This window comes from Plectropomus leopardus, chromosome 17, assembly GCF_026936395.1.
Source record: "Plectropomus leopardus strain MGB_pleo_1.0 chromosome 17, ASM2693639v1, whole genome shotgun sequence".
NCBI lineage: Eukaryota > Metazoa > Chordata > Actinopteri > Perciformes > Serranidae > Plectropomus > Plectropomus leopardus.
In genome coordinates this window covers 23,480,994-23,506,163 of record NC_142192.1, presented here as the reverse complement: position 1 = coordinate 23,506,163, position 25,170 = coordinate 23,480,994, and the positions used below count along the sequence as shown (strand labels likewise).

Below are 25,170 nucleotides of genomic sequence, written 5' to 3'. Positions count from 1 at the left end.
ACATCGTGATGCTGTTCTGATTATGGCGTGAGCAGCAGAGGCGGGACCAAGTTATTGCTTAGCAAGTCACAGGTGGATCTCAAGTCTTTGCATGTAAGTCCCAAGTCAAGACAGGCAAGTCCCGAGTCAAGTATCGAGTCAAGAATGACAAGTCCTACGCGCTAAATTTTTGCTTCCTAACAAGTCACTCCTCGCCAAAATGCCATTAAATATTCACAAAAATCTGGATTTTTTAAATATGTTTTCATTTGTTGAAACAAGTTAAACTGAACTGAATCATGAAGGTTTTTTGTTTGGTGGTTTTCTTTTGTTGGAAGTTGTTTTTTATTGTTTGCTTTTTTGTATGGTGATTGTTTGTTGGTTATTTGTCTTTGCTGGTCGTATGTTTGTTTTTTGTTGATGTTATTTGTCGTTGCTGGTTGTTTGTTGGTGGTTTTTTGGTTGTTGGTTGTGTTTTGTTGTTGATTGTTGTTCACTGCTTGCTTTTTTGTAAGGTGATTGTTGGTTGTTTTTTTATTTGTTGTTGATTGTTGTTTTGTGGTTGGTTGTGTTTTATTTGGTGGTTGTTTTTTGTTGTTGGTTGTTTTCTGTTTGTTGTTGTGGTTTTAGTTTTTGTTCTTTTATGTGAAACTTTTAATGCTGCTGTCTTGGCTCAGACTCCCTTGCTAAAGAGATTTTAAATCTCATGGGAATGTGCAGAACATGTGTGCTAATTGGCCATTGGCTGTAATCTTTGCGATGTGTACAAGTTAAACTTTTCGGCTGGGACACAGGCACCGTAAGGTTACACAACCATCCGCCTTTGGCTCCACCAGTTCTCAGATGTCTCCTTGGTGCATCAGGGCCCTAAAATCATCAAATTTATGCCTCAAGTCTGACTAAAGTCACTCGTGTTACTTGAATCCTCTCCTCTGCTGAGCAGAACACAGATGTTTATGTTTAGAAATCAATGGTGAAACTGCACAAGTGAGCCAAACGGGACCAAAACAAAAAGAAAGACAAACACAAATAATCCTAATGATTTGAGAGCGAGCATAATCCACACCAGCATCTGATATTATGTTTGATATTATTGTTCAGCTGCGCTTCCAAGTTACATTTTTGTCTAATTACGCTCCAATAAGCATATTTTTAAAAAAGAGAGAAAAGAAATTAATTCCCCTTAACAACTAAAAAATGTAGGGAAAAAAAACCTGATCCACACAGAGATTCAACATATGCTCGGAAATAAATTAGTAATGTGATCACAATAACACTGTCTGTTTGCGGAAGTCTGTCTGAGTCTGCAACAGCAGCTTGACTAATCCAGTTCCAGCCGCCTCTGCTGGCTTTCATTAGGCTGCGGTGGCTGTGACACTTGTTTTGTGTTCCTCACAGGTTGTTAAAGTCATTTAGTGCAGATGTATGCATGTGCGTTACACGTTAGCAGAGCTTACTTTTGTACATATGGCACTGACTTACCCTGGAGGCTTACCCAGCCATTAACTATCGCTGGTACATGCCCTAACCTTCACTCAACCCCATTAAAGAGGAAAACTATTTTAGCTCGCGCTGGAAACCAACTTCAGTGAAACCAAATTGGGCGCACACATTTTGTCCCTAATTCACCCACAATCAAGTGGTCTGAATTTTTTTTTCCCCCCAAATGTAGATTATGGCAGAGCATGCACGCACACACGCATGCACGCACGCACGTACGCACACGTGCACGCACGCACAGGACCATCAGGCCCTCCAGTCCTGGAGGACTTGATGTTCTGACATCTGGAGAGCAGCTGCCCTGCCCTCTCCTCCCCTATAGTCTAGCCCAACCTCTCCCTCTAGGGACTGAAGGCATTTCTCCGTCTGCAGCTCCACCACTCCACTATTATCCCCGGACAAAGCCCCACCCGCCCGAGGAACGCCCTCATAGTCTTTCCAAGCCCTAAATCTGGACCAGCTAAATTATACAGGAGAGACATTTTAGGGAACAGAGGCAGAGATAAAAAAAAAAAGGCAGAGCCTTGAATCCAGCTTTTCCTCCTCTCTGAGGTGTGTTGATCTCTCTTTTTTCCCCTCACTCTGACTCTTCCTCTGTCTTCACAGTCTTGGAAGATAAAGAAAGCAAAGTGATGGCTCGTGGCGGGCTGACTGGCGCTGTCGACAGACGGCTGTGTTCTTCTCGCCTGGCAGATCTCAGATCAGACCGCGGCCCCAGGAACTGTGACAGAGCGGCTACGTGGCTGCCTGCCACTGAGACGCAGAGCGCTGATCAGACATCTGTCTTCTGCAGACACACTCAGGCAGGTGGCATCAGAGACGAGAAGAAGCCAGGGCTTCACCTCAGCCATTATAATGATGCCCTGGGATGTGTCACTCTGAATTTTTGTGAGTGTGAGCACGTGTTCGCGTTTTGTCTCACAGGAGGTGAGTCTTCAGCGTGTCATCAGTGACTCACCGACCTCCAGAGACAACTTGGCAACTTCAGGAGAAACGAGGCCAGCAGCGTGAAAGCATGAAACTCTTTAAGTACACTCTGTAAACACATCAGTTTTCCTCTCAGGACGCACTGATTCCAGAATCAATACCAGATCTCTGCCAGCCTACAATCCACCAGGAGATTCTTTAGCTGCCAGTGAAGCAAAACCAAATTACTACATCTCATTTACGCAGTTTATTCTTTCCTCCTTCCTCGGGGTCTATTGAGGTACGAGGCTGCCTGTGTTTGCACAGCGTTTTAACCTTTCAGCATGAGAATGTCTCCTTGGGTTTTGGCCTTAATGAACTACAGATTTCACCCCTACGCTCGTCTCGGAGAGATGCCAAGTCTGGAAAAAGTGGATAGAGATATACAGAAAAACACATTCCAGCCACTTATATCGTTTTGTCTCTATTCTGGTCCAGGGGTGGGACGGGAACCCCTCTGCTTCGCCTCCCTCCAGTAAAAAATACACTCGCCTGTCCTCCCTGTCTGTCTGTCTGTCTGTCTGTCTGTCTGTCTGTGCTGGCGTGAGTAAAGCTGGATGGCTGTCTGCAGTATTTCAGTGCAGTGGGAGAGTAATTAACTGCTACCTCACCTGCCTAGGGGCAGGACGACAGAGACAGAAAAATGTTGAGAGGCTGAGACTAAAGTTTAGACGTCTCTGTGCTTGTGATGGCTGGACCAATTCTTTTCACTTTAACGGTTCCTTTGATACATGTAAATAAATTGAACATTTTGAGTTTTGATTTTTTTTTGTGCAAAATATGGTGTCAGAACCCCTCTTTACACAGAGATCGTGCTACAGGGCTGCTACTAAGTCCTTCTTTATGCCTATTTTGCATTTTGTTAAAAAGAACCAAAAAACAGTGGCAACATCCTGTTCCAGTGTGTAATTATAGACTACATTCTGGTTTTGTGGAGTCAAAAGACACATGATGGGAGTGTTGTGTAAAACAAGAATTGTCCTCTAGTGTCACATGAAAAATATGCATCGGCAGCCCTTTCAGTAACAATAGTAAGGCTGCCCCTTTAACTCGGCCACTCTGAATATAAGGTACGATCGTGGAAGTGATGTACAGCGTTGTCTCGAGCTGGAAACAGACGTAGTAACAGCTCAAAACAAGGCCAATGTAAAAGAGACGGGATCATGGGCGGGGCAGGTCTCACGTTTTGACAACATGTTATGTGTGCCCACGCTAGGAGATTTATAGGGTTAAGTATGCAATTTCAAAATCCCTTTTCAAGGCCTGAAAAAATCATAGGGAATTTTGTCCTGTGTAGTGAAATTGTGACAGTAATCTTCCATGAATAACCGTTCACGATATGCAAAATAACATAACGTTCTGTAGCTGACGACGTAAAATCTCTAATAAGCGTTGATTCATGACATGAATCTCCACCTTCTAACGATCTGAGCAATAAAATACAACACATTTGCTTCGTAGCTGCCATGTTCATTCCACATTACGACTTAAAGCTCATTTACACAAAGAAGTTGCACTTACTGATTTTCACTTTCTTTACAAATGTCTTTTTTATTTCTTTTACTGTGAAAATGACGGTGGTATTTTAGCACTTTACTTGTCTTTTAATCTTACTGCATGCTTGGAGAGATGCTCCGCTGTTTTGTTTTTATGCAATGACAATAAAGATTATATTCTTCTTTTCTTCTAAGTTGGAAGAACGAGCATCTGTGGAGCACTTAAATGCACCGCTGGCCTTGGCTGGCGAAGGTCTCGACCCGAGTCCATTCAGTGCCTCTATGTTACGACACGTGACAGATTCATGAGCACTGGGACTTGCAACACGCTGATTTGTACATACCAGAGACTATAAACAGTCGTTCAAAAAGATTTGTTTGCTTATTTTTGCCCTTTACTATTCTGTGGAGTGGTGTTTTTAAAATGTTTTTAACTGGGTCTAAAATAATGTCTGCTGCCGTGTGCAGTGTTTCTGTTCGTCGAGATCTAAATAAATGCAAAGTCGGGGAATAAAAGACAGAAATGAATGAATGGATGGAGGAGGATGAGTGGGATGAATAAAGCTGTTGTCCCTAAAATCCCTCAAGAGTAAACCAAGCAAAGCCACACTAACTTAGCCTGGATTCGTTTAGTCCATCCCTACCAACACACTTCCTGTCTGCTCCGCTCTCAAGAGACATTCGCCGCAAAACATCCTCAAATAACGGAGACATCCAAACTTCAGTCTAAGAACACAGCGCGTCTTGGGGACTGCGTTCTGTGCAAAACAGGAAATGGTCTATTTTCTTTTCAAAGGTGTACCGACAGGGCAACATATTCCTGCTGTTGGGAAAGAAAAGCATGTGGGATTGTGGGTCACTCTGCCTAAGAGTCCTCTGAAGAAAAAACATGCAGTGTAACAGCGGTACACTTCAGGGAGGGCCCCCAGGGGTGATCGTGGGGGGAAAACAGGAAAACGGCAGAGTAGAAGCGTTCGAGCCCCAAACCCGGCTTTCAATCACTGCTCTGACACAATGGAGACAGGAGCAGTCGCAGAAACAAACTGGACTACAGAGACACTAAAGGGAAGTGAAAACAAACAACGGAGTGTCGACGTGAAATACTGCGCCGTGGTTCGCCTGCAGATAATCACCCATTTCTATTATATGCACATATCCTGGCCTTGTTTTTGCAACAGAATGACAAACACAAGCAACGGTACATTAGGAAAGTGAAGGCTGATCCTTGAGACTTCCACAAGATGGATTGTGTGTTTGAAACTTTTAGATTTTGTTCCCACAGTGATTAATGGGTCATGGAAGACGCGTGCGTGAGTCCTGTCGCACTGTGTCACACAACTTGTGAGTGAAGTCAAGGTGGAGTTGATCAACGCGCTCCTAATTAGTAAAGTCGTCAATGTGCTCGTATTCCTTAGAGGTCAACTTAGTGGTGGAGGCAGTTTTTCCTTTTACAGTATTTCTGAGGATATTCGCTCAAACCCCAAAGAGAATTTCATCAATCAGTGCTTCTATTGATTTCCTTTACTCTCAGCGGCCCAGGCTAATCTCTAATTTACCACAGAAAATGTGCCTATGTCTATTATTAACTAAAGGTCACATGTGGTGTTAACTGTGTGTAAAGTGAAAGCACCACACAATTGTATCATGTTTAAAAGAAAACTTCACCTACACGATGTATATAGCAATTACTCACCCTGTGTTATGCTGAATTTGTGTTTCTGGCATGCCTCTTCAACAAAGAATGCAAAAACAGCAAAAATGATGAATTGAAGTAAATGGGGGCTGCATTTAATAACAGGAGAGCCATATACCAAAACATCTGTTTACAAACTCTAAAACAACCTGTGCAGTATAATATCAGTCTCATTTATCCAGTCGTATGCTCAGAACTTCTCAAACAGACAGCCCTTTCCCCGTTAGGAACTGAACTAAAAATGAAACTTATTTGTGCTCACGTTGAAGCCAAACTCCATTGACATTGAAAACTGGAGGTGCTGGTTTATCACCTCCTCCGTCAATTAGTTTGTATATGTTATTTTGTGACTTTGGTGTTTTGAAGCGTCAAACAATTACACACATTAGCTGACTGATGTGGTGGTAGAGCATCTCCTGTGTTCAGTGAGGTAAGAGAGCACAGATAAGTTGCGAAGTCCAAATGCACTCACATTTTCAGGCACATTACCCGTATGTGTAAGTGTTTTAAATACTAAGGTTTTAGTGAAAACACATGTATTTGTGAAGTACTCAGCATACGACTAGACAAATAAGACTTGGATTATACTGCACAAAGTCGTGTCAGTGTTTGTTAACTCGTGTTTTAACATAGTTTTGCTGGTCCTTAAAACACATCCGACTTTACTTCAATTCATCAAGAATTTGAAGAAAAATAAAGTTTTCATCATAAATTCAAGGTACCACGAGGCCAATAATTGATGTAAAAATTCAATTTTTTTTGAGCGTACAACTTTAAAGACTAGTAGTACAACTTTAAAGCAAGTGTCCACAAAACACAATCGATTCTGATGAAAACACAAAAAAAACTCTAAAGGATTGGCAGTAAGGAGGAATAAAATGAAAGGAACAGTTTGATATTTTTGGAAACGTCCGTATTGGCTTTCATGCTGAGAAATAAAGGAGACAACAAAAGCATCTTACAATCGTGTGTGTCTGATCAGATCTTACCTCCAATTGCGTTACACCTTGAGATGATCTCCCACAGCACAAGAGCCATAGAGTAAACGTCGGCCTGTTTGAAAGACTCGATGTTTTCTAGGTTGATTCTGGACTCCAAAACCTCCGGGGCCATGTACCTGGCTGTTCCCACCTGAGGAAAAAAAAAAAAACAGGATGAAAAACATTCCCATGTCATTTAAGTCCACGACACCACAGAGGAGTTGTTTTGTTTAAACAGCTTAAAGCTAAGTAGACCATCTCAGCAGTAAGAGTTATTTACCTGCATTAATCAAGTGACAGGTGGTAATTTTGTGCTGTGGTAAGCTGTCGCTTCACGTTTATCTGAATCAAAACATGTTTGATGTATAAAATAATTGGAAAAACAAAAGTTAGCTCTGAGCTCAACAACACGTTGCTTGTCTTCACATAATTACAGCCCTGGAAAATGTGTTCCCTCGCACTTCCTTAAAATGCATTAAGGGCATTATAATGCATTAGGTGTGCTCCGCAGCAAAGGGTGAGGCCTTTTTATAATGAGTCATTTTCAAAACGGAGTCTTATGTGATTCTGGCCTATTACATCAGCGTAATGAGTCCATTAAGAATCAATCAAGCCTGTTTTTCTTGTGACTATAATAAAACGACCACCTCAGAACACTTACAGCACTTTTTCTATCAGCATTACCCATCTGAGGCCAAGAGATAGAGGGTGCCAGATATTTAGAGACGGTGTTCCTGCATGACCGGGATCAGAAATGAAAAGCCTGATTGATAGCACGACTGTTCAAGGTCTGATAAATATCTTCAAAGAAATATACTGCAGGGCTTGGAATGGCCTGCGTCTGGGGTAGAGAGTGACACAGGAGTGTATTTTCACTCCTGCCCCATCCCACTCCTGCAAAAAAGTCCTGTCTGTCCTAATTCCATGACTGAGCAAAAGACAAATTCCTATCCCATCCCAAGCCCTCTTGTCTCATACCTGAAAGAAGTGCTAATTCATATTAGAAGTGCATAATCATATATTAAAACTAAGAATCAGTATAGCACAATGCTGAAATAACTCCTCGCATAACAGCTTGTACAACTATATTGTACGTATTTTTGGTTTTTTTTGGTATTTTTATAGAATTTTTTTTGTGTATTTTTTGTGGGAGTCGACAGATTATCGGCCTGGCCAATTATCAGGGCCGATATTTGGCATTTTGATGATTATCTGTATTTCATTTTAATGATTGCAGTCAAAATTAAGGAATAAAAAAATGCAAAGAAAGTGTCAGCATGGGAGGAACTTTTATTTTGTAAAACCTCAGGGAGCTATTTTTATTCATTTATTTTTTAAGTTAATTTTTCACTTGACTTTATAAAAACAGTTACTGGGAACATGCCGTGTATGATGTTGAAAGTTTCAGTTTTGATTAAACATTTGCTAAAGGCCTTTAAACAAAGTTTTGTGTTGGAGTTCGTTATATTCCAAATTTTAATATTTTTTTAAATAAAAGCATATCAGTTCCAAATATTGGTCATTGGTTTCATTTACTACTAGTAATTGATATCGGCTCTGAAAAACCAACATCAGTTGACCTCTAATTTTTTGTAATTTTTCTAATCTCTATCTCGTGTTGACTGTTGCAGTAGGCCTTCTTCCTCTTAATTTGCTTACTGTATGCAGTAAACACAGAGGTGAATTCCACATAAGTGAAAACCTACTTAGTAATAAACCTGATTCTGATTTTAGCCGCTACCAATAACTAATGTTTACTCCATTAGCTCAATGCTAACACTTAATGGAAAATTACCATTAATGTGCTAGAGGAAATTAGCATTGCGATAATTTGATTTTAAAGCTGATCCATTTTACTTGACATGCTTTACATAAAGCTACGTGTGCTTATTCTTACAAGCACACATTTCTTTTGCTCCATGAAAACAGATATTATAATCAATATCATAATTATGGCCTTGATCCAGTCCCGATGACTTTTTTTCCTGTCCCGTTCCAGTCTCATGATGAGAAGTGAAACAGACTCCCATCCCGTGATAATCCCACAGGATTCCCAAATAATGTCAGCTTTTACTCTGGGGCGCCAGGAGAGATTTTTTTTTTTTTATCTCAGAGAGGACCGAAAGCCAAATAAAACCAAATAAAAAATACGAAATTTAGGATTATGTTTTACCTGCCCGCTGTTGGCCAGCTCATCCACAGACAGAGTGTTGTCCAGGCGGAGGGCGAGGCCAAAGTCACACAGGCAGCAGGTCAGGTCGCTTTTCACCAGTATGTTGGAGCTCTTAATGTCCCTGTGTGCGATAGGCACCTTGTAGCGACCGCAGGGGGTGTGGTCACTGTGAAGGTGCGCCACTCCGCGTGCTAGTGAACCCCCCAGCAGCCACAGGTCGTGCCAGCTGACGACGTGGTGAATCAAGAACTCCTGGAGGTTCCCTCTCGGCTGATAGGCTGTGATCAGCCAGCACTGTCTCTGCGCCTTCCTGTCCTCTGCTGTGAGGAAGTGGAGCACATTCTCATGTTTCAAGTCTGCGTCTGAGAAGATTTCCTTCTCGTTCTTCCAGGAGGCGTACTCTTCGTACTGGAAAATCTTAACAGCCACTGTCTCGAAGCCCTGCTCCTCGCTGACCGAGGAGCCCTGCTTCAGCTTAGCTTTGTAAACTTCTGCAAAGCGTCCTTTTCCGACCTGAACGTCTAGTTCGATGGGCAGCAGCTCGGTGTTGTGGTTGAGGTTGTTGGCGTGCGTGGAGCTACTGTCCGAACCCTCGTCGTCTATCATGATGGCGTGAGCGTCACTGAAGTCCAGTGGAGCCTTCTTGCGCTTGGAGTTGACTTGCCGCTGCCGGTAGACCCGATAACAGTAGAAGGAAGTGATGACGACGACAGCCATGACCAGCAGAGGCACCAGACTCACGAGGATGACCGCCAACACCTGGGAGTCTATGTCCGAGGGAACAAAAAAAAAAAAAAAAAAGGATTAAGGAAGATAAAGATGCCCAAATTTATATGATTGAGTTTAACCCTATGAAACCTTAAAAAGCATCACTTTTAAAAAACTTGCAAAAAAAGGGAAAAAAGGCAACAACTTGGTAAAAAGTGTTCCACAAATTGCAAGATATATTTTTTTATTTAAAAATATGTTATAGAATTTTTTATCATTTTTAATTACTTTTTCCAGGTCATTTCCTTTTTTTTAAAAAAAAAAAATAAAGTAAATATTAAACTAATTTCCAGGGGATTTTCTTGTACTCTTGTACTTTGATACTTCTTGTACTACTGATTTCTTACAAATATCTGGGTAATTTCTTTTTTTTTGGAGCTCTTTGCCTTCTTCCAATGTTTTTGAAAGAAATCAAACCAATTTACTCAGGTTTCAAAGGGTTAAAGGAATACTTCAACCCTAAAATAACCACTTGTATACTGATTACTCAACCCATGTTTAGTTGAATTCATGATTCTCACATGCTTCCATGGTGAACGAAGGATCCAAAAACTAAGAAAACGTTAGTGACTTTAAGTAAATGGGGGCCGAGTTTAAGCGAACTATATCAAAACATCAGTTAGCAAACACTCGCAGAACTTGTGCGGTATAATCGAGGTCTCATTTATCTAGTCCTATGCTCAGTACTTTCCAAATACATGCATGAGTGAGTGGCAGGAGAACTCCTGGCCAATGACAGAGCTGAGAGGCAGGATGTCAGTGGACTCTGGTTTTGAAGAGCACATATATAAGTTTCACTTTGACTTCAATTCATCAGGAATTTTCTCCATTTTTTGATTTTTAGTTCACCGTGGAGGCATGCAAGATAGTTTTCTTCATAAATTCAACATATCATGCAGTGAGTAACTGATACACAAATGGTTTGGGGCATTAAATATTCCTTGGAACACAGAAATAGTCTCACACGGGAATGAGTAACGTGCTTGGAAAAACACAAGCAAAGTTCACACATGCACTTGTCCAGACGTGTTGCTCACCCGTTCATGACTGTCTATGTGGAAGTGTTTTAAATAGTAAGGTTTTAGCAAAATGCATGTGTCTGGGAAATGTAAATGAATGTTTTAATACTTGTGCATTTTATGGAGAGAGCATTAACCCTTTAAAAGCTGAGACTGGTTGAAATTGGTTTGATTCCTTTAAAAACATGGGACGAAGGCGATGAGCACTTCAAAATAAATTATTCAAAAAATCAGCAAGAAATTAATAAAACTGCAAGGAAATTATCTGACATTGAGCAGAAACAAAATATAAAGAGAAAAAAATACTTAAAATAAAATCTAAACAAAACAAAAAAAGAAGGAAATGACCCGAGAAAAGTCAAAGCAATTAATAATTGATTTATAATTATAGTTTTCTGAACAAATTCTAAAACTACAAATTTCTTGTAATTTGCAGAAAACGTCTCGCAAAGTTGCTCATTGCCTTATTCCTCATTTCCGTAAGAAATCAAACTCATTTGATCAGGTTCAAATACTTCTGAAAGGCAATTTGAAAGCAGGACAAAAAAAGTGATGTCGACCCAATTTTTTAAAGAGTTAACATATAAAAATCTGTCTTCCAAAATCCAAAGGAAATAAAGATCAGATTGCGTCTCGGCAGACCGTATCAGTGTGTAGCGTAAGAGTAAAGTAATATTCTCAGAGCAGCAAAGGAACCCGACCCGTCTCTGTGGAATGTCTATAAGCATCAGAAAGCTAAAGTTAGCGTCTGAGCCGCAAATGCAAACTGCTCCAAACCCTGACCCAGCCGACCGCATATTGTGTCTCTTTATAGTGTTCTTATAATTTAGGTGGTGGTGTGTCTGGAGCTGCTACGGTTTTGGCAAACAGTGAAAGTTTATGCTTGTACTGTGTTTATGGTCCACTTTTTGAAGCTGTACTCGTAAACAGGCCTATTAAAACTATATCAGCAGACACAACATACTAAACAAGAAAACCCCAGCTGGTCCACAGTTTGATGAGTTCTAAATTTACTCATTTATATGTCGTTTGTCTCGCTGCTAAACTGCCGCACAACTTTCCAAAGCATTTTAAAATTAGCAGCCATTATAGCAGCTATTACTCAAGATGAAAATGGTTGCAAAATGTGAGGTTGCATTAGCTTTGAAGAAAAAGTATGCTCAAATTATCCTCGATTTGACTGAGAACTGATGAGAAACTCATTCTAGAGGCAGGTGTGGAAGGGAGGAGCGAGGTTGAGACGAGGGAGGAAGACGAAAGAGGAAAGACTACCCAGTCAAGCCCTCTGGTTCTCTCTAATTTTTTTTTCTAAACAGGAAACCACATGTCTGAAATCCTCAACATGGCCCCAGACAGTTTGTTTTTATTTTCACAGGGTGAGAGGCTTTTTCTCACAACAAACCTGTCACTGTGCCTCTGGGATTCACTCAGCTTTGGCCAAAAACCCTTCACTTAAAGTATGAAATATTGAATATTCAGAGAGGAGGTTTTGTGAGTGGAAAAAAATGTGAATCATAGTCAGTCTTACTGTTTAATTTGGTGCATTTAGGATGTTGGTTAAACCTTGTTAATTTAAGAAGCTGTTTAATTTGAAAGTTTTTGCTTTGAAGCATCGTTTGTTAGACAATGCAGGATTTTCCTAAAAAGCAATACAGACTCATAAATAAGTAATCCCTCTAAATCCTCATTTGTGACGCACTAGAAGTGTGTGGAGGTGTATTTTCTGCAGAAACTCTGCCCTCTGCCTGCATTTTCTCATTTTCTTATTTTTTGTGCTCGGTCTGTGCTCATGTTTATGGGCGTGCGTCCCCACAGCGCTCAGGTGAGGTCGGAGTTTTAGAAAAGGATAGTGACCAGGTGCCAGACTGTTAGCAGCAGGCATCCAAGAAACACTGCGCTGAGAAAGAAAGAGCTCAGAGTTTTCCCAAAGTCTAGTCATCATTGTGAAGTGTTCGGGCATCCAGCAGACCCTCTATAAAATCACCGCTCCCAGCCAACAAATATACTGGCACATGCATGCTTCATAAGATGTGCTCTCATTAATTATTTCTATTATTTTATTGTGTGCCCTATTATATCTTTGATATTGTACATTTGAGCACTTTTAATTGCGTTTGTTACATGTCTGCATGTACCTTTGCTGTGTTTGAGAAAAGCCAAAGACAAATTTCCACTGAGGTGGACAATAAAGTCTATCAGATCTAATCTAATCCAGCCCCCTGGAGAAGCCATTAATGGCTTGTTAACAATGTGACTTTAATGACTCGCAAAATTCACATGGAGAGCAGGAAGTGATAAATCCAAATACTGCATGAATTGTTAATAGAAGGAAGTGACTACATACGAATGTTGGATGAACCTGCAGGCAGTGGGTATCATCAGAAAATTGAAAGTCATATTGGATGTGATTAATAAATCAAAGAAAAGTTACTTATTCCCATAACTTGACTTTTTCTTTTAAACATAATCGCCATTACAAATTACCTAACGCTATAAACATTACACAGCGAGCCAATGAAAGCGTACAAGAGTCTAAGTGTACTAACTGAAACGACTGCCATCTAGTGTTAGTGAACATAACTATCTTTTAGATTTCAACTCTGTACATGGACGCACCACTAAGTGTAACATTACTTTAGCTACTTTTTTTTGCCTACTCGTCCAGCTGTTCCTAAAGTTTTGCTGAAACGATGACAAAAATCTGAGTCATAGCTAAAAACATGGAAAAGTTATTATAGCACATTGTAATCGCAACCAACTCGAAGCATGTTTAACACAACACTTTAACATATGACGCAAGTTGATTCCACTCCTCCAGACTGAAGGTTTTAAATCCAACATCTGCCACTGTTTCGTAATTATTATTATTTTTAAATGTCTCCACTTTACATGCTACTGTTTTCTGGACTTAAAGTTTCCCTTATTTTGCAATCTTATCAAAGGGAACAGCTCCAAACACCGCAAATCAGAGGTATTTGTGCAGTGTTGGTAGTCTTTGCCTGCCCTTCTTATGGACAGCGCACCGACGCATAACGCCATATGCAAAGAAAGTAAAGATGGTTTTGCACTTTGATTTTTGTACAGATTTAACAGATATAAGTTTAGAGATACTGATAGGCGGACAGTTAGGCTTGTTTTTTTGTTTTTCTAGCTCCAGCTTCATATTTGAAGGACAAAAACGAGAGTGGTGTCTTTAATCTCATCAAAAAAAAAAAGAAAAAAAAAAAGAAAAAAAAAGCATGACTGAAGCTTAATCAAACCTTTGAACCACCTGGACTGGAAGATTAATTCATATATTAAATAAAACAGCTCTTTTCAAACATCACAATCTACTTGTTCTGAAATTAGGTCTCCTTTTGCATCCTTCTTCCCATTGCTAATAGATTTTGTAAATGTATTTTTTGATAAATTAGTTAAAAACACCATTAGCCTACTTGTATGGGCGGCAGTACAATGGTGTGGAAAGAGGGTTTACCGTTACCGTGGCAACTATGAGGTATTTCAGTTGGTATGTGACAAACAACTCAGTATTTCCTGCATCCAAGTAACGGCTCTGGGATGTTTCTGTGCAGTTTTCTGGTTCATCTTGAGTTATGTGGAAAATAACACCATAAGTGACAGTTAAATCAGAAAAAAATGTTTTGCACAGCCAACAACGGTCACTACCAAGGAAAGGAAGAGAGATTCTACCAAATTAACTGGAATTGTTGCCTTGAGCTCCTTCATTACAACACTGCCTCGTGTTAGTCACTGAGAAGTTACAGACAGTGCGCAGACATTCTCCACAGCAAGCAAATGTATTTCCATTACGTGTTTCGCACTGTGCAGATGCTTTCAATTTGGCTCTGTGTGCAGAGCCAGGTCTCAGAAATGTACCTCTGTGTTATTATTGCCTGGATGCTGTAGTCAAAATACATCTGATTCCAGGGCCCATGCTGTAACTGGACTCTACAAGCTAATGTCTGCAAGACCTGTTTGCAATCACGTATCTGGAGAGCATTACAGAGCACACGTGTTAGCATTCATGCATGACGCCTTACATGACAAGCTGATAGAAACTGGCATAATAATATTAGGCCGAGCAGGGGTATGACGTTACCATGTCATGTTGCACAGATGTAAGAACTAAGAGTGCCATTATTTACAAGCATAAAACAGTGTTAAAGCATTATTGCTGCACTGTGAAAGAATGCAAGAGAGAGATTGGCTAATAACGAACTTATGTAACTTTCTGCAACTTAAAGGAGCAGGTCAAAAATGTGGGGAAATACAGTTTTCTGTTGTGCTGAATGTTAGATGAAAAGATCGACACCACTCTCTTGTCAGTCTGTTTAGTGTAAGACCGGCCAGCTGCCCTTTGTTTTAGCCTAGCATGAAGACGAGGGGAAACAGCGAGTCTGACTCTGTAACATCTCATCTGATGCTCTGCGGGAAAGCACATTTATCAAAACTGTAAGAATCCCTTTAATTTTAGGAAGACCAGTGTTGTTGTGCCGTTGCATTTTTACGAAACACTGAAGGACTACTTCACCCACAAAATGACCACTTGTGTATCAGTTATTCACTACGTGCTACCTTGAATTTGTCAAGAAAATTCTTGTATGACTTCACAGTAAATGGAGGATCCAAAAAAGAAGGTGAACACTCATGGACCTGTGATTAACAACAACAAAACTAGATCAAAACACCCATTTACAAAATAAAATCCAAGTCTCATTTATCTCGCTCAGTACTTCCCAAACATACATATTCACTAAAACGTCATCATTTCAAAACAGTCTCATGCAGGGTCAAATGGTGTCCCTGGGCAGGTGAGTTTGAGTGAACTACTGCTTAAGAGAAGCTCATATGCACGTGTTTGCCCACACAAGCTCAAGTTGCACTACTCCTGGACAAAAGATTGTTTTTTAGAAAGATTGATTCTTACATTTTATTAAGTTTGGGAAGGACCGAGCATACAACTGAATAAATGAGACTGGGACTTTCCTGTGCGAGTTGTATGAGAGTTTGTGAATAAATTTTTGCTGTTGTCCAACACTATAATTCATCAAGAACGTCCAACTTTTTTTGATTCTCCATTCACGATGACGTTTTCTTCATGAATTCACTAAATATGTGGTGATGTACAAATGGTCATAATGCAGGTGAAGTATTCCTTTAATATGGTTTTACCAGTACAAGGTGGATGCATCATGCATCCCACCAGATCACTATTATATTACAGAGGAAACTGCTTAAATTGCATCAACTGCTCATATGGACCAAAAAACTTTGGACAGAATCACTTCTATATTAATGTTGTTTAAATTATTTGCTCATAATTAAGTACTCTGCTTATAATGTTCATTTGGGATCTTTTCATAAATGAAAATATATGGAAAAAAATTAATATGATTGTAATTCTATTTTCTTTTAACCTAACTTCAATGATACTTTGACTCATGATAATCTGTCGGCTTCAGGCTGGCTACTTGAGGCTGTTGTTTATAAGAAAGTCATTTTCTCTCAATAAAAAGCGAGGTCTTCTAAATGCTAACGACAAACTGCCAAAGACAAGCCAACGAGACGCAGCAGTGAAACTTGGTGTTTCTCGGTTGCGTTTTGAATTCTACTCAAACAACGAGAAACAGTAAGACCTGCTGGGGATGGAGACAGGAAACAGATGTGTGTGGGGAAAGCACCTGTGTTTGAAGCCGTCCTCGTCAAGTGGATTAATAAAGCTCGTTTACATAATAGCCAGGAAATGAAACAGCTGTACTTTCTCTTGAAACAGTCAATAAAATTCAGTAAATAGTGAAGCTTTTCATGTCATTACTTGATAGTCATATAACAAATATACAAATGTCAATTAAATGGTAATCTGCATGACTAATTAAGAAAATTTGGTTATAATAATCATTATGGTTTCAACTGTATTTTAAATCAAGCTGTTTTGAGTTAGATATGTCTGACATATATATTCGTCTGGTGTAGACACCAAAGCTTTGATTATGGCCCTTGTTTGGGACTGAGGATGGGTTGGACTGGTCTTGTGGGATTATTAGTATTTTAATGAATTTTATTTATTCTTGGAAAATGCAAAATCTATACTTTCTCCTGTTGACTGCTTTGAGTGGAAGAAATACTCAATAAATAAATTGTTAGAAAATAAAAAGAGACTCACTAAGCTTTAAGAGTGGGTGAAAACAGAGGATTAGTAGGCAAAATAATTGCGTCTTAACTTACCGTAGTTAAAGAAGATGTGCTCGTTGCACTCATCCTCAGAGCAGGAGCAGATAAAGAACTGTGAGCCCATGCCCTTTCTTTCTTTCATCTCACACTTGCTGTTGTTGTAATCCTCCAGGACGAGGCCGTACAGCTTCTGAGATCGGTTGTGGCAGACTGTATCAAAGGTGATATTGTCGTCTTTCGCCCTCCTTGGAAAGAAACAGACACACAGAAAATACTGCCATTTACTGGATTAAGTTTGATTTGTAGTCTTTGCTCATACTTTTGGCAGCGAATTTTTTGTAGATCTGTATTATCATGCAACAAGGCAATGATGGCAGCTCTGCAGTTGTGCAAATAATGCAATTTTTTTAAAGCCGTACAGTGATAAAGTGGTAACTGTAAACGGCATATTTGTCTCTTTCGGCACTCCACAGTCTCAGCATTATGTAAATGACTGCAATACAGAGGTCACATTCACAAACAGCGAGATTTTCAAACACCATAACAAACAGGAAACAAGGAAAACCCTGAACCTGCACAAATATACATATTCAAATGTGGCTTCCTGCTGGGCAGCGCCGGCTGCAGAGTTGTGGGGAACATTTTAAAGAGGTGCTGCTGTCCATGTGTCATTAGCTTTCTGCTGACCTCAGCTCAGAACATGCTTGCAACATCGCTAATATAATGAGAAACAGCAGCGCAGCCTTAAGCTTTTAACACCAATACACATCTGCTTCCTGCTGCTTCTCACATTCAGAGTCAGATTCAATGCTGATGAGCGTTTGGGCACTCACATGTCATCATAATGCAGCTAACTGTCTCCAAAAATGCTGACTGATAAAGTGTTCAAAGGGAAAGGTCACTTCAAGGAAGACATTTCAGGGCCGCTTGCAGGAAATGGTGCCCCATCTGATTAATAAAAGAGTATCCAAAGTGCCCTCATTTCCCTACTTCCTTCTCTGTTCATGCAGAATGAGAAAAGCTCGTTTCACTTTAAAAGGGACAGTTCACCCAAATCAAAAACTGATTTTTTTCCTTTCAGCTGTAGTGCTACTTATCAATCTAGATTTTTTTGGCCATGAGATGCAGAGTGTTGGCTGTAGAGACATCTGCCTTCTCTCCAATAAAATATGACTAAATGGCACTCAGCTTGTGCTCAATGTGCCAAAAAAAGGGAAAAAAAATTAAACAGCAATGTCTCTTTCCAGAAATAATGACCCGGTTATTCACGATAATCCACAGACCTTTATGTGCAGGAACTACTTGATTTCTAATGATTAACATCCACTAATCCACTAAAAGGTAGTACATTACACCCTGCGTCACACAGAGTGCATTCTCATCTGCTCACATTCGGTCGTTTTGTCAATAGTTGGATAAGCAAGCAAAACTGTCACCTAAAAAGTTGATTATTAACCTAAACTTTACCTAACCCCCAAAATGAATCCAACAGGAGACCTCATACCTAACATGCTCTTAGATTTTGTACTTGTTGTGCTGCTGGCATGGCTGCAGCTGCAGTTAAGACTTTCCTGCAGATTTTCAGATGACTTTTACCTCATTGCTTACAAATTTTCAAACTTATTATCATAAAGTTGTATTTAAAAATATACAACTGGTACAACTAGTACTAAAGTACTAAAATATATTGACATTTACATGGTTTAAATTATGTCCAACAATAACAAATTTCTGATATCAATGTAATGTCTTAGGCATATTATCAGTTTCCGTGCACACAAATGTGAGACCAAATATACAAATTATATGAAAACATGAACAGTATATTCTGTATGTCTTCATACTTGTTGCTCGTAATATTCAGTCTCCTTGACTAAATTTGCAAGCTTTAAAAATAAAACTTGCTCATACTTTGCCATTCAGCCCAACTATATATTTTCAAAGAGCCATAATATTTCAGGATTTGTGTCCCACATTCTTACAAAGTTGCACTCAGGTTCTTATGTAAAGCATGAACGTGTGCTCAGAGCACGGGCTGCCTGAGACGGCATGGTCACAGAGCTTGCAAAAGTGTGCATGGCTACTTCCTGCAAAACCACACCTATGTGGGTGAAACTGTGTCTACAGAGATCCTGTATCACTGCAGAGAAGCAAGAAGTATGAGGACAGTGATATTTTCTTTTGAAATAGACATAACTATTTTACACATAAAGGGAGTATAAATAAGCCCTAAGAGAGAAAATATGTATTTTTGATTTTGGGGTGAACTATCCCCTTAACATAACTACCACCATTCTGCATCATAGCCCTGGCTTATATTCATATAGAAATGTGGCCATTGTGTTTATATGAGTGGGCACTTACCAGATACTGACGCACACATCGTCGTCACTGGGGCAGATGGATGTGATGTCACACTCCACCTTGCAGGTCCCTTTACCTGTGCAGCTGGTGGCCCGCACATCACAGAACTTGCACAGCCTTCTCACTTTCATTATAGAGGCCTCTGTGATAAAATGAAAAGAGACAGTGAGTTGAGTATACAAAAAACATATATAAAAAAAACAGACTGCTTTCTTATATTCAACTGGGCTTGACTAAACAGCGTTTGACTTTAAAATAAAAGAGCAGACTTCACAGAAATGCAAAACACTCCCATGATGATCAACAGCACCAATATTCACGATATCTATTAGCATGAAAAGCAATAAAAACTTAAAAATTTAATTAAAGGATGGGAGTCTTTATGCCGTAGAAGCAGATATTTAACACGACCACAAGAAACTTTTTCTTTCTAGGGGGCTGGACAGATTTTTTCTCTGTGAAGTCTGAACAATAAGAGCAGCACGCAGTGGCATCCACCTCCTTTGGTCTTGTTCAGACTTGACTTTGCCGGCAGGCAGACCCATATCAGTGAGACAGACAGGATTGTGTGATGAGTGCCTGTGGGTTTGATAATCATCTGAGGAGACAACTGCCAGACAGGCAAGAACAACAAACAAAGGAAACACGGATGCATCTCCTCGCTGAGAAGTCTCTAATTTGTCAAGCCGATGAGTCGGCTCCCCACCTAGAAAGGTGTTGTGCCAACTCTGCTAATGAATATCAAAAAACAGGGGGACATTATGTATTAGTGTCTATGAATGTTTGGAGAGAGAGGAAAAAAAGTGTGTGTTTGTATTAGTACAGAAATTCTGCAGTTTGTCCTTGCGTGGGACTATTAATGATAAAAATCAGGTGGGCAGCATGCCTCTGTTTGGCACAGGAAGGAGAAATGGAGCAACAAGGAAGGTGAACAATCTCTTCTGTCTTTTCGGATTTTCCTTTTTCGTAAAAGGAGAGTACTCCTCACCACATAAAAGTACGAGTGGACGGTGGATTTTGCGGCTTTAAGAGCTGGAAATGTTCCGAACAGAGGAAATTCCAAATTTCCCACGCACAATCTCGCACCAGTGGTTACAGCATCATCAGGAAAAAATGTGTCTCACGGACAATCCCACATGGTTTTGTTAGTACATGATGAGTGTGCACAAGTGTACACAGTGCAGTCAAGTGAAGGGAAAGTCAGACCGCTCACTGTGAGCCTGTCGAGTAAACAGAAAGGGAGAAAGAGTCTGTATTTCCAGAATTTAGAAGGATGTGTTGAGAAATAATACAAACTGAAACATGAACTAAAAAGAGACAAATTGCAAAAACAGAGGGAGAAAAAGCATGTGACAGTGCTGCTACAGTAAAACCACAACCACACTTTGACTGTATGCTGACTCTGTGCACAGGAAGTTGAACCTGTTTCTTGTATCAGAATGTGCAGCTTGTGACCAAACCAAGAGAAAAACTGGGTTAACTTCAACCTATATACTGTAGTTTAAAAAGCGCTTTGAACAAACTTGTCATGTACCTGAAATGGTAGGTAGTTTTCTGAAGTTGCCACTGACAAAACAAGCGTTATTTAGCCCTCTTCCTAACAAACATGGTCGAAACAGTTGATACTCATGGATGCTGTGGGTTGTCTAGTTTTAAAAGATACCACTGCCTTCGTGCAAGCGTGGGATGGTTACTTTTGAAACTTTAAAACACACTTTTAAAATGTAATAAGTAATGTAGCTATTTTAGTTATTTCTTCAACACAAAGTTACTTATTACATTTTTCTGCTGAATGACATGTAGCTGCCAGCATCCTGCTGTCATTTTACAGTGTCAGTACCATAAATTACTTCCACATTATATTATCATTAAATATATTACAGTATTGAACAGCAGATTATGAAGTTGACAGTGTAATGTAGTTTACGAAAAGTATCAAGATTTACATTTATACTGTATCAAAGCTACACACTACTGTTAGAATTTGACTGTACATTTACAGCAATTTGTTTCAGTGTAATTTATTAATGTCTTTTTAAAAAGTTTTAAAATGGGTAAGAAGGGTGAAAAGTCCAAAAGAAGATGTCCCCAACAGGCAAAAAGATGCAAAATAACAGAATGAATGTTATATTCTAAGTATAAGCCCTTTTACAGAAAATGATGTATTCAGATTTAGCACCTTTGTAATCATCAACATTTCGCTGTGAGCCTGTTGCGTAAACAGAGAGGGAGAAAGAGACTGTCCTTCCAGATTTTAAGAGGATATGTTGCAAAATAATACAGACAGACAGATGAATTCAAAAGAGACACCTAACAAAAACAGGACAAAAAGCATGTGCTGCTACAGCAAAACCACATAACCACACTGCGACTGCATGCTGAGTCCACGCGCACAGGAAGATGAACCTGTTTTGTGCATCAGAATATGCAGCTTGTGGCCAAACCAAGAGTGAAAGTGGGTTAATTTCTATCTTTATACAGTATTTTGAGAAGCGCTGTAAACAAACGTGTGATATATCTGAAGCACTGACTACTTGTCTGAGGTTTGCACTGACAAGACTTCAATCACATGACCACAACGTGAGATCTTTTCGGCAGGGAAGTGTAAGTGAAAGCAGAATTCTCGGCAGGACACAGTGAAGAAGTCTGTTCAGTCTCCGATGGCCTCTGACTTCACACTGACTTGAGGAAAAGGTGCTGTGCGAGTGTGTGCTCTGAACCTCGCACAAAAAGCCCACTGTGCCATTTCACCCGATCTGCTGGGCGGGGTTAGACATGCAGCTCGCAGCGTCAGAGAGCAGCGAATTCTGTGCAGTATATGTCGATGGCATCCTGTTCCTGTGCCAAATTGAGATGCTTTCACAGGAAGCTAGCAGGATATTGCGGATGGGTATTGCTTTCTGGCCTTATCCTAACTGAGAGACTCCCACACAAATAAAAACATAAAAAATATTACACTTGAACTCCAGACTAAAGTACTTGACAGAGCAATTTAAAACTCTGCCTGGCGGGCTGGTGAGGTGTTTTGAAGTAAATCAGCACTGAGGGGATAGTCCATGCCTGAGTGCTGGTGGTGGGAAGGTGGTTGAGCCGGAGTAATTATATCATTAGAGCAACTCCTCTGAAAGAGCATGTCATTTAAACCCAGGAGGCGGGCTATGGAAGGGATGAATGCTAGTAATTGTCACCCAGGGCTACATATAATTGCAGAGAGGGGGAAAGAGGATTAGGAGCAGCCAAAGCCACTTGGTGCCGCTGGGACTGAGTCGGAGACAGATGAAGGTAAAACACTGTCTTCCTCAGGGGGGCTGCTAGACCTGTTAGCGATGTGGCTGCACATCAAAGATGGAGATAACCCATCTGAGGGGGGCTTTAAAGGCTGTGACTTACAACATGTGATCAGTGGCGCCCAGAGAAATTTTTCATAAGGGGTGGCCTGATGGGAGAAAAGAAAATCTTGGGGTGGCAAAACAAAGCTGAAAGCCATTACTGATTTTTTAGGGATTTGATTATTGTGCTGTTGATGTGCATAGACTAATACCAGCACATTACCAGTACATTACAACTATCCTGTCCTAATCTGTTTTGTTTCTATAAATGTTAGGCAATTCATTTTTGTTCAATTAGGCTGGTCGTTCTTTTATTCAATGCTTTGAAAACTGGATCAACATCACTTTTTTGTGCTGCATTCAGATGTCTTTCAAAAGTGTTAAAACCTTTTAACCTTGAGCAAATTGGTTTGATTTTTTCAAAGTGTGGGAAAAAAGGCAGTACGCAACTTGGCAAGAAATGTCCTACAAATTGCAAAAAATAAATAGATTTAGAAAATTATTTTTTTTTAAAGCTGGGGAAAATGTCCAGAGAACTATATATATATAATAATCATATATTTTATATTATTTTACAGAATTATTATAATTTTCAAGCATTTTTTTTCCCAGGTTGTTCCACTTATTATTTTATTTTTTATTATTTTGGTGCTAATTTTCAGAACATTTTCTTGTGCTTTTATTTAATTTCTTTCTAATTTTGGGGTCATTTCTTCTTAAGTTGCTCATTACCTTCTTTCCATGTTTTTGAAAGAAATATAGCCAATTTGCACAGATTACAATGGGATAAAATGACAAAAATACAGCTTCAGTTCGAAGGACTACATTGATTTTAAGGAACAAAACAATTACCATTAACAAGCCTTCTTAAGTTTGGACGAGACTCTTGGTTTCATTGGGACTGATATCTTGTGGTGAGAGTTAAAGGGACTCCCTAACACTGTTTCATGCTTGAAAATTTAGTCTGCCACAGCCTCTTGAAAACAGTAATACTGGACAATTACTTATGCCTGGTGGGGGGCAAGCGATTGTATTTAGAGGGTTATGGCCCCCCCTTAGCCACCTTTTGGGCAGTCACTGCATGTGATATCCTAAAAGCTGATGAACAGCTACTCTAGAAAGACAAATTGCATTACATTTCAGAAAGAGTAATAGTGTTACCAACAAAGACAAAAGCTTGTTAAATAAATGAGGCGTTTATAATAACCTGCGCACTTGTGGAGTTAGTCACTAGTTTGACTTTTTGTGATAAAACACGATGTAATAATGTACTACAGGCCCGCATTGAACACCTGCGTAAACAAAGTTGATCGCATTTTCCTAAAAGAGCTAATTAGTGACTTTGTGGCGATCAGAAGCGCTTCATAGATGCTCCTGAAATCACCCGGCAGCTGCGACGAAACGCGGCCGAAACTTTCACAACTTTTCTCGAAGTACAGAGTTCAACTCACCCGCCTCCTCGAGCTGAATACAACCAAACAGTATCGCTCCACACCAAAAAGCGGAAAACCGAAGTAGCTCCATTCAGAAACGGACTAAACACTCCCCTCTTTCTCATTAATTAGCCGACGCCGTGACAGCCGGGTTTTAATATCCAGAATGTCCGCCGACTTTCCTTCGGTCCGCCTGTTGCTCCTCTCCAAACGCCTTCACAGCTCCGGGTACAAGAGGCAGAGTAAACACACCAGGCAGGACTTGCCCTATATGACTCACACAGTATGTGCACTTTTCATGAAACAGGAAATCTTCTGAGGGGTTGGACAGATTTTTTTTTTCTTCTTCTCAGTCATGCTCATGTGGCTCACAAAGTCTCGCACCATGTCATTAAGAGACTGAAACACAGCAGAGACTTGAAATGACATGCTCTGAAATAGCTTCACCAGACAGCTTCACCTATACAAGCATATATACTAAACTCCCCAATTTACTTCAAAGCACCTTTCAGGTCTTATTTAGAGCTCTCAAAAGAATATTTAATTTTAATTTTTATTCTCATTTCAATGTTCACTCCAAGTTACGATATTACATTTCTCCTGGTTTTTTTTTTTTCGTGAAGAGCTTCCAGGCTCACAGTTAATCAAAGATGACATCAGAAGTGGCGAGAGTTGCTCCATATCTCTCCCGTTGGTTTTTATTGAAGACACAAAGAGGCTAGGTCCGCTGTAACACCCATAAATTACACCACTATTGCCGGGGCAGTGCAGACATGTGTTTTTGCTCTGCATTCTCGAGCCATGATGTCAGGTTTCAGTCCTGACCCTGCGACCCCGGCGCTTATAACTCTCTCCACACAGGACGCCCACTCCTCCTTACACCAGCGGCTCACTGAGCTTTATTAACAGTCCTCGTGGTGCTTTTGGGTGAGACTGGTTTAGCGTAGGTGGAGGGTAGAAACAGACACTCCTTATATCTCCAGAGCTTGCCTCACAATCATGTTTTGGGGTTGTCTTCACTATCAAATAGTGATGTCAGCAGTTAATCAGTGAACCACTGAGAATATTTTTTGAACGCATGCACATGTTGACCTAGAAGTTAATTTGGCTATTCTTCAGTTTATTGTCATAGACTGTATATAAAGAGGGACAAGTATACAGCTTCCCAAAAAAAATCTCAATCGCCCTCTGGTGGCTGGCTACAGTACAAGACATTAACCCCACCCCTCTGTGTTAGTGAATGGGACACATGTCAAACTAAAATCTCATGTCAAAATCGTTTCTTCAAAAGATGGTTTC

General features: G+C 40.1%; 1 protein-coding gene across 2 annotated transcripts in view; it reads right to left on the bottom strand.

The window, feature by feature from the left end:
* tgfbr2a (transforming growth factor beta receptor 2a) overlaps nt 1–24,251 on the bottom strand; it is a 30,331-nt gene extending 6,080 nt beyond the window's left edge. The window contains exons 1-5 of one of the 2 annotated variants that reach the window (XM_088090178.1): nt 23,890–24,251; nt 19,110–19,251; nt 16,815–16,990; nt 8,788–9,578; nt 6,624–6,765 (exon numbers count right to left, since the gene is read on the bottom strand). In XM_088090178.1, coding sequence (XP_087946304.1) covers nt 6,624–6,765; nt 8,788–9,578; nt 16,815–16,990; nt 19,110–19,251; nt 23,890–23,962 — 1,324 coding nt within the window. In that variant the 5' untranslated portion in view covers nt 23,963–24,251. Of the gene's footprint in view, nt 1–6,623; nt 6,766–8,787; nt 9,579–16,799; nt 16,991–19,109; nt 19,252–23,889 lie in introns of both variants that reach the window. The other variant, XM_088090177.1, reaches the window with a different exon arrangement.
* Nucleotides 24,252–25,170: the final 919 nt, after the last annotated feature.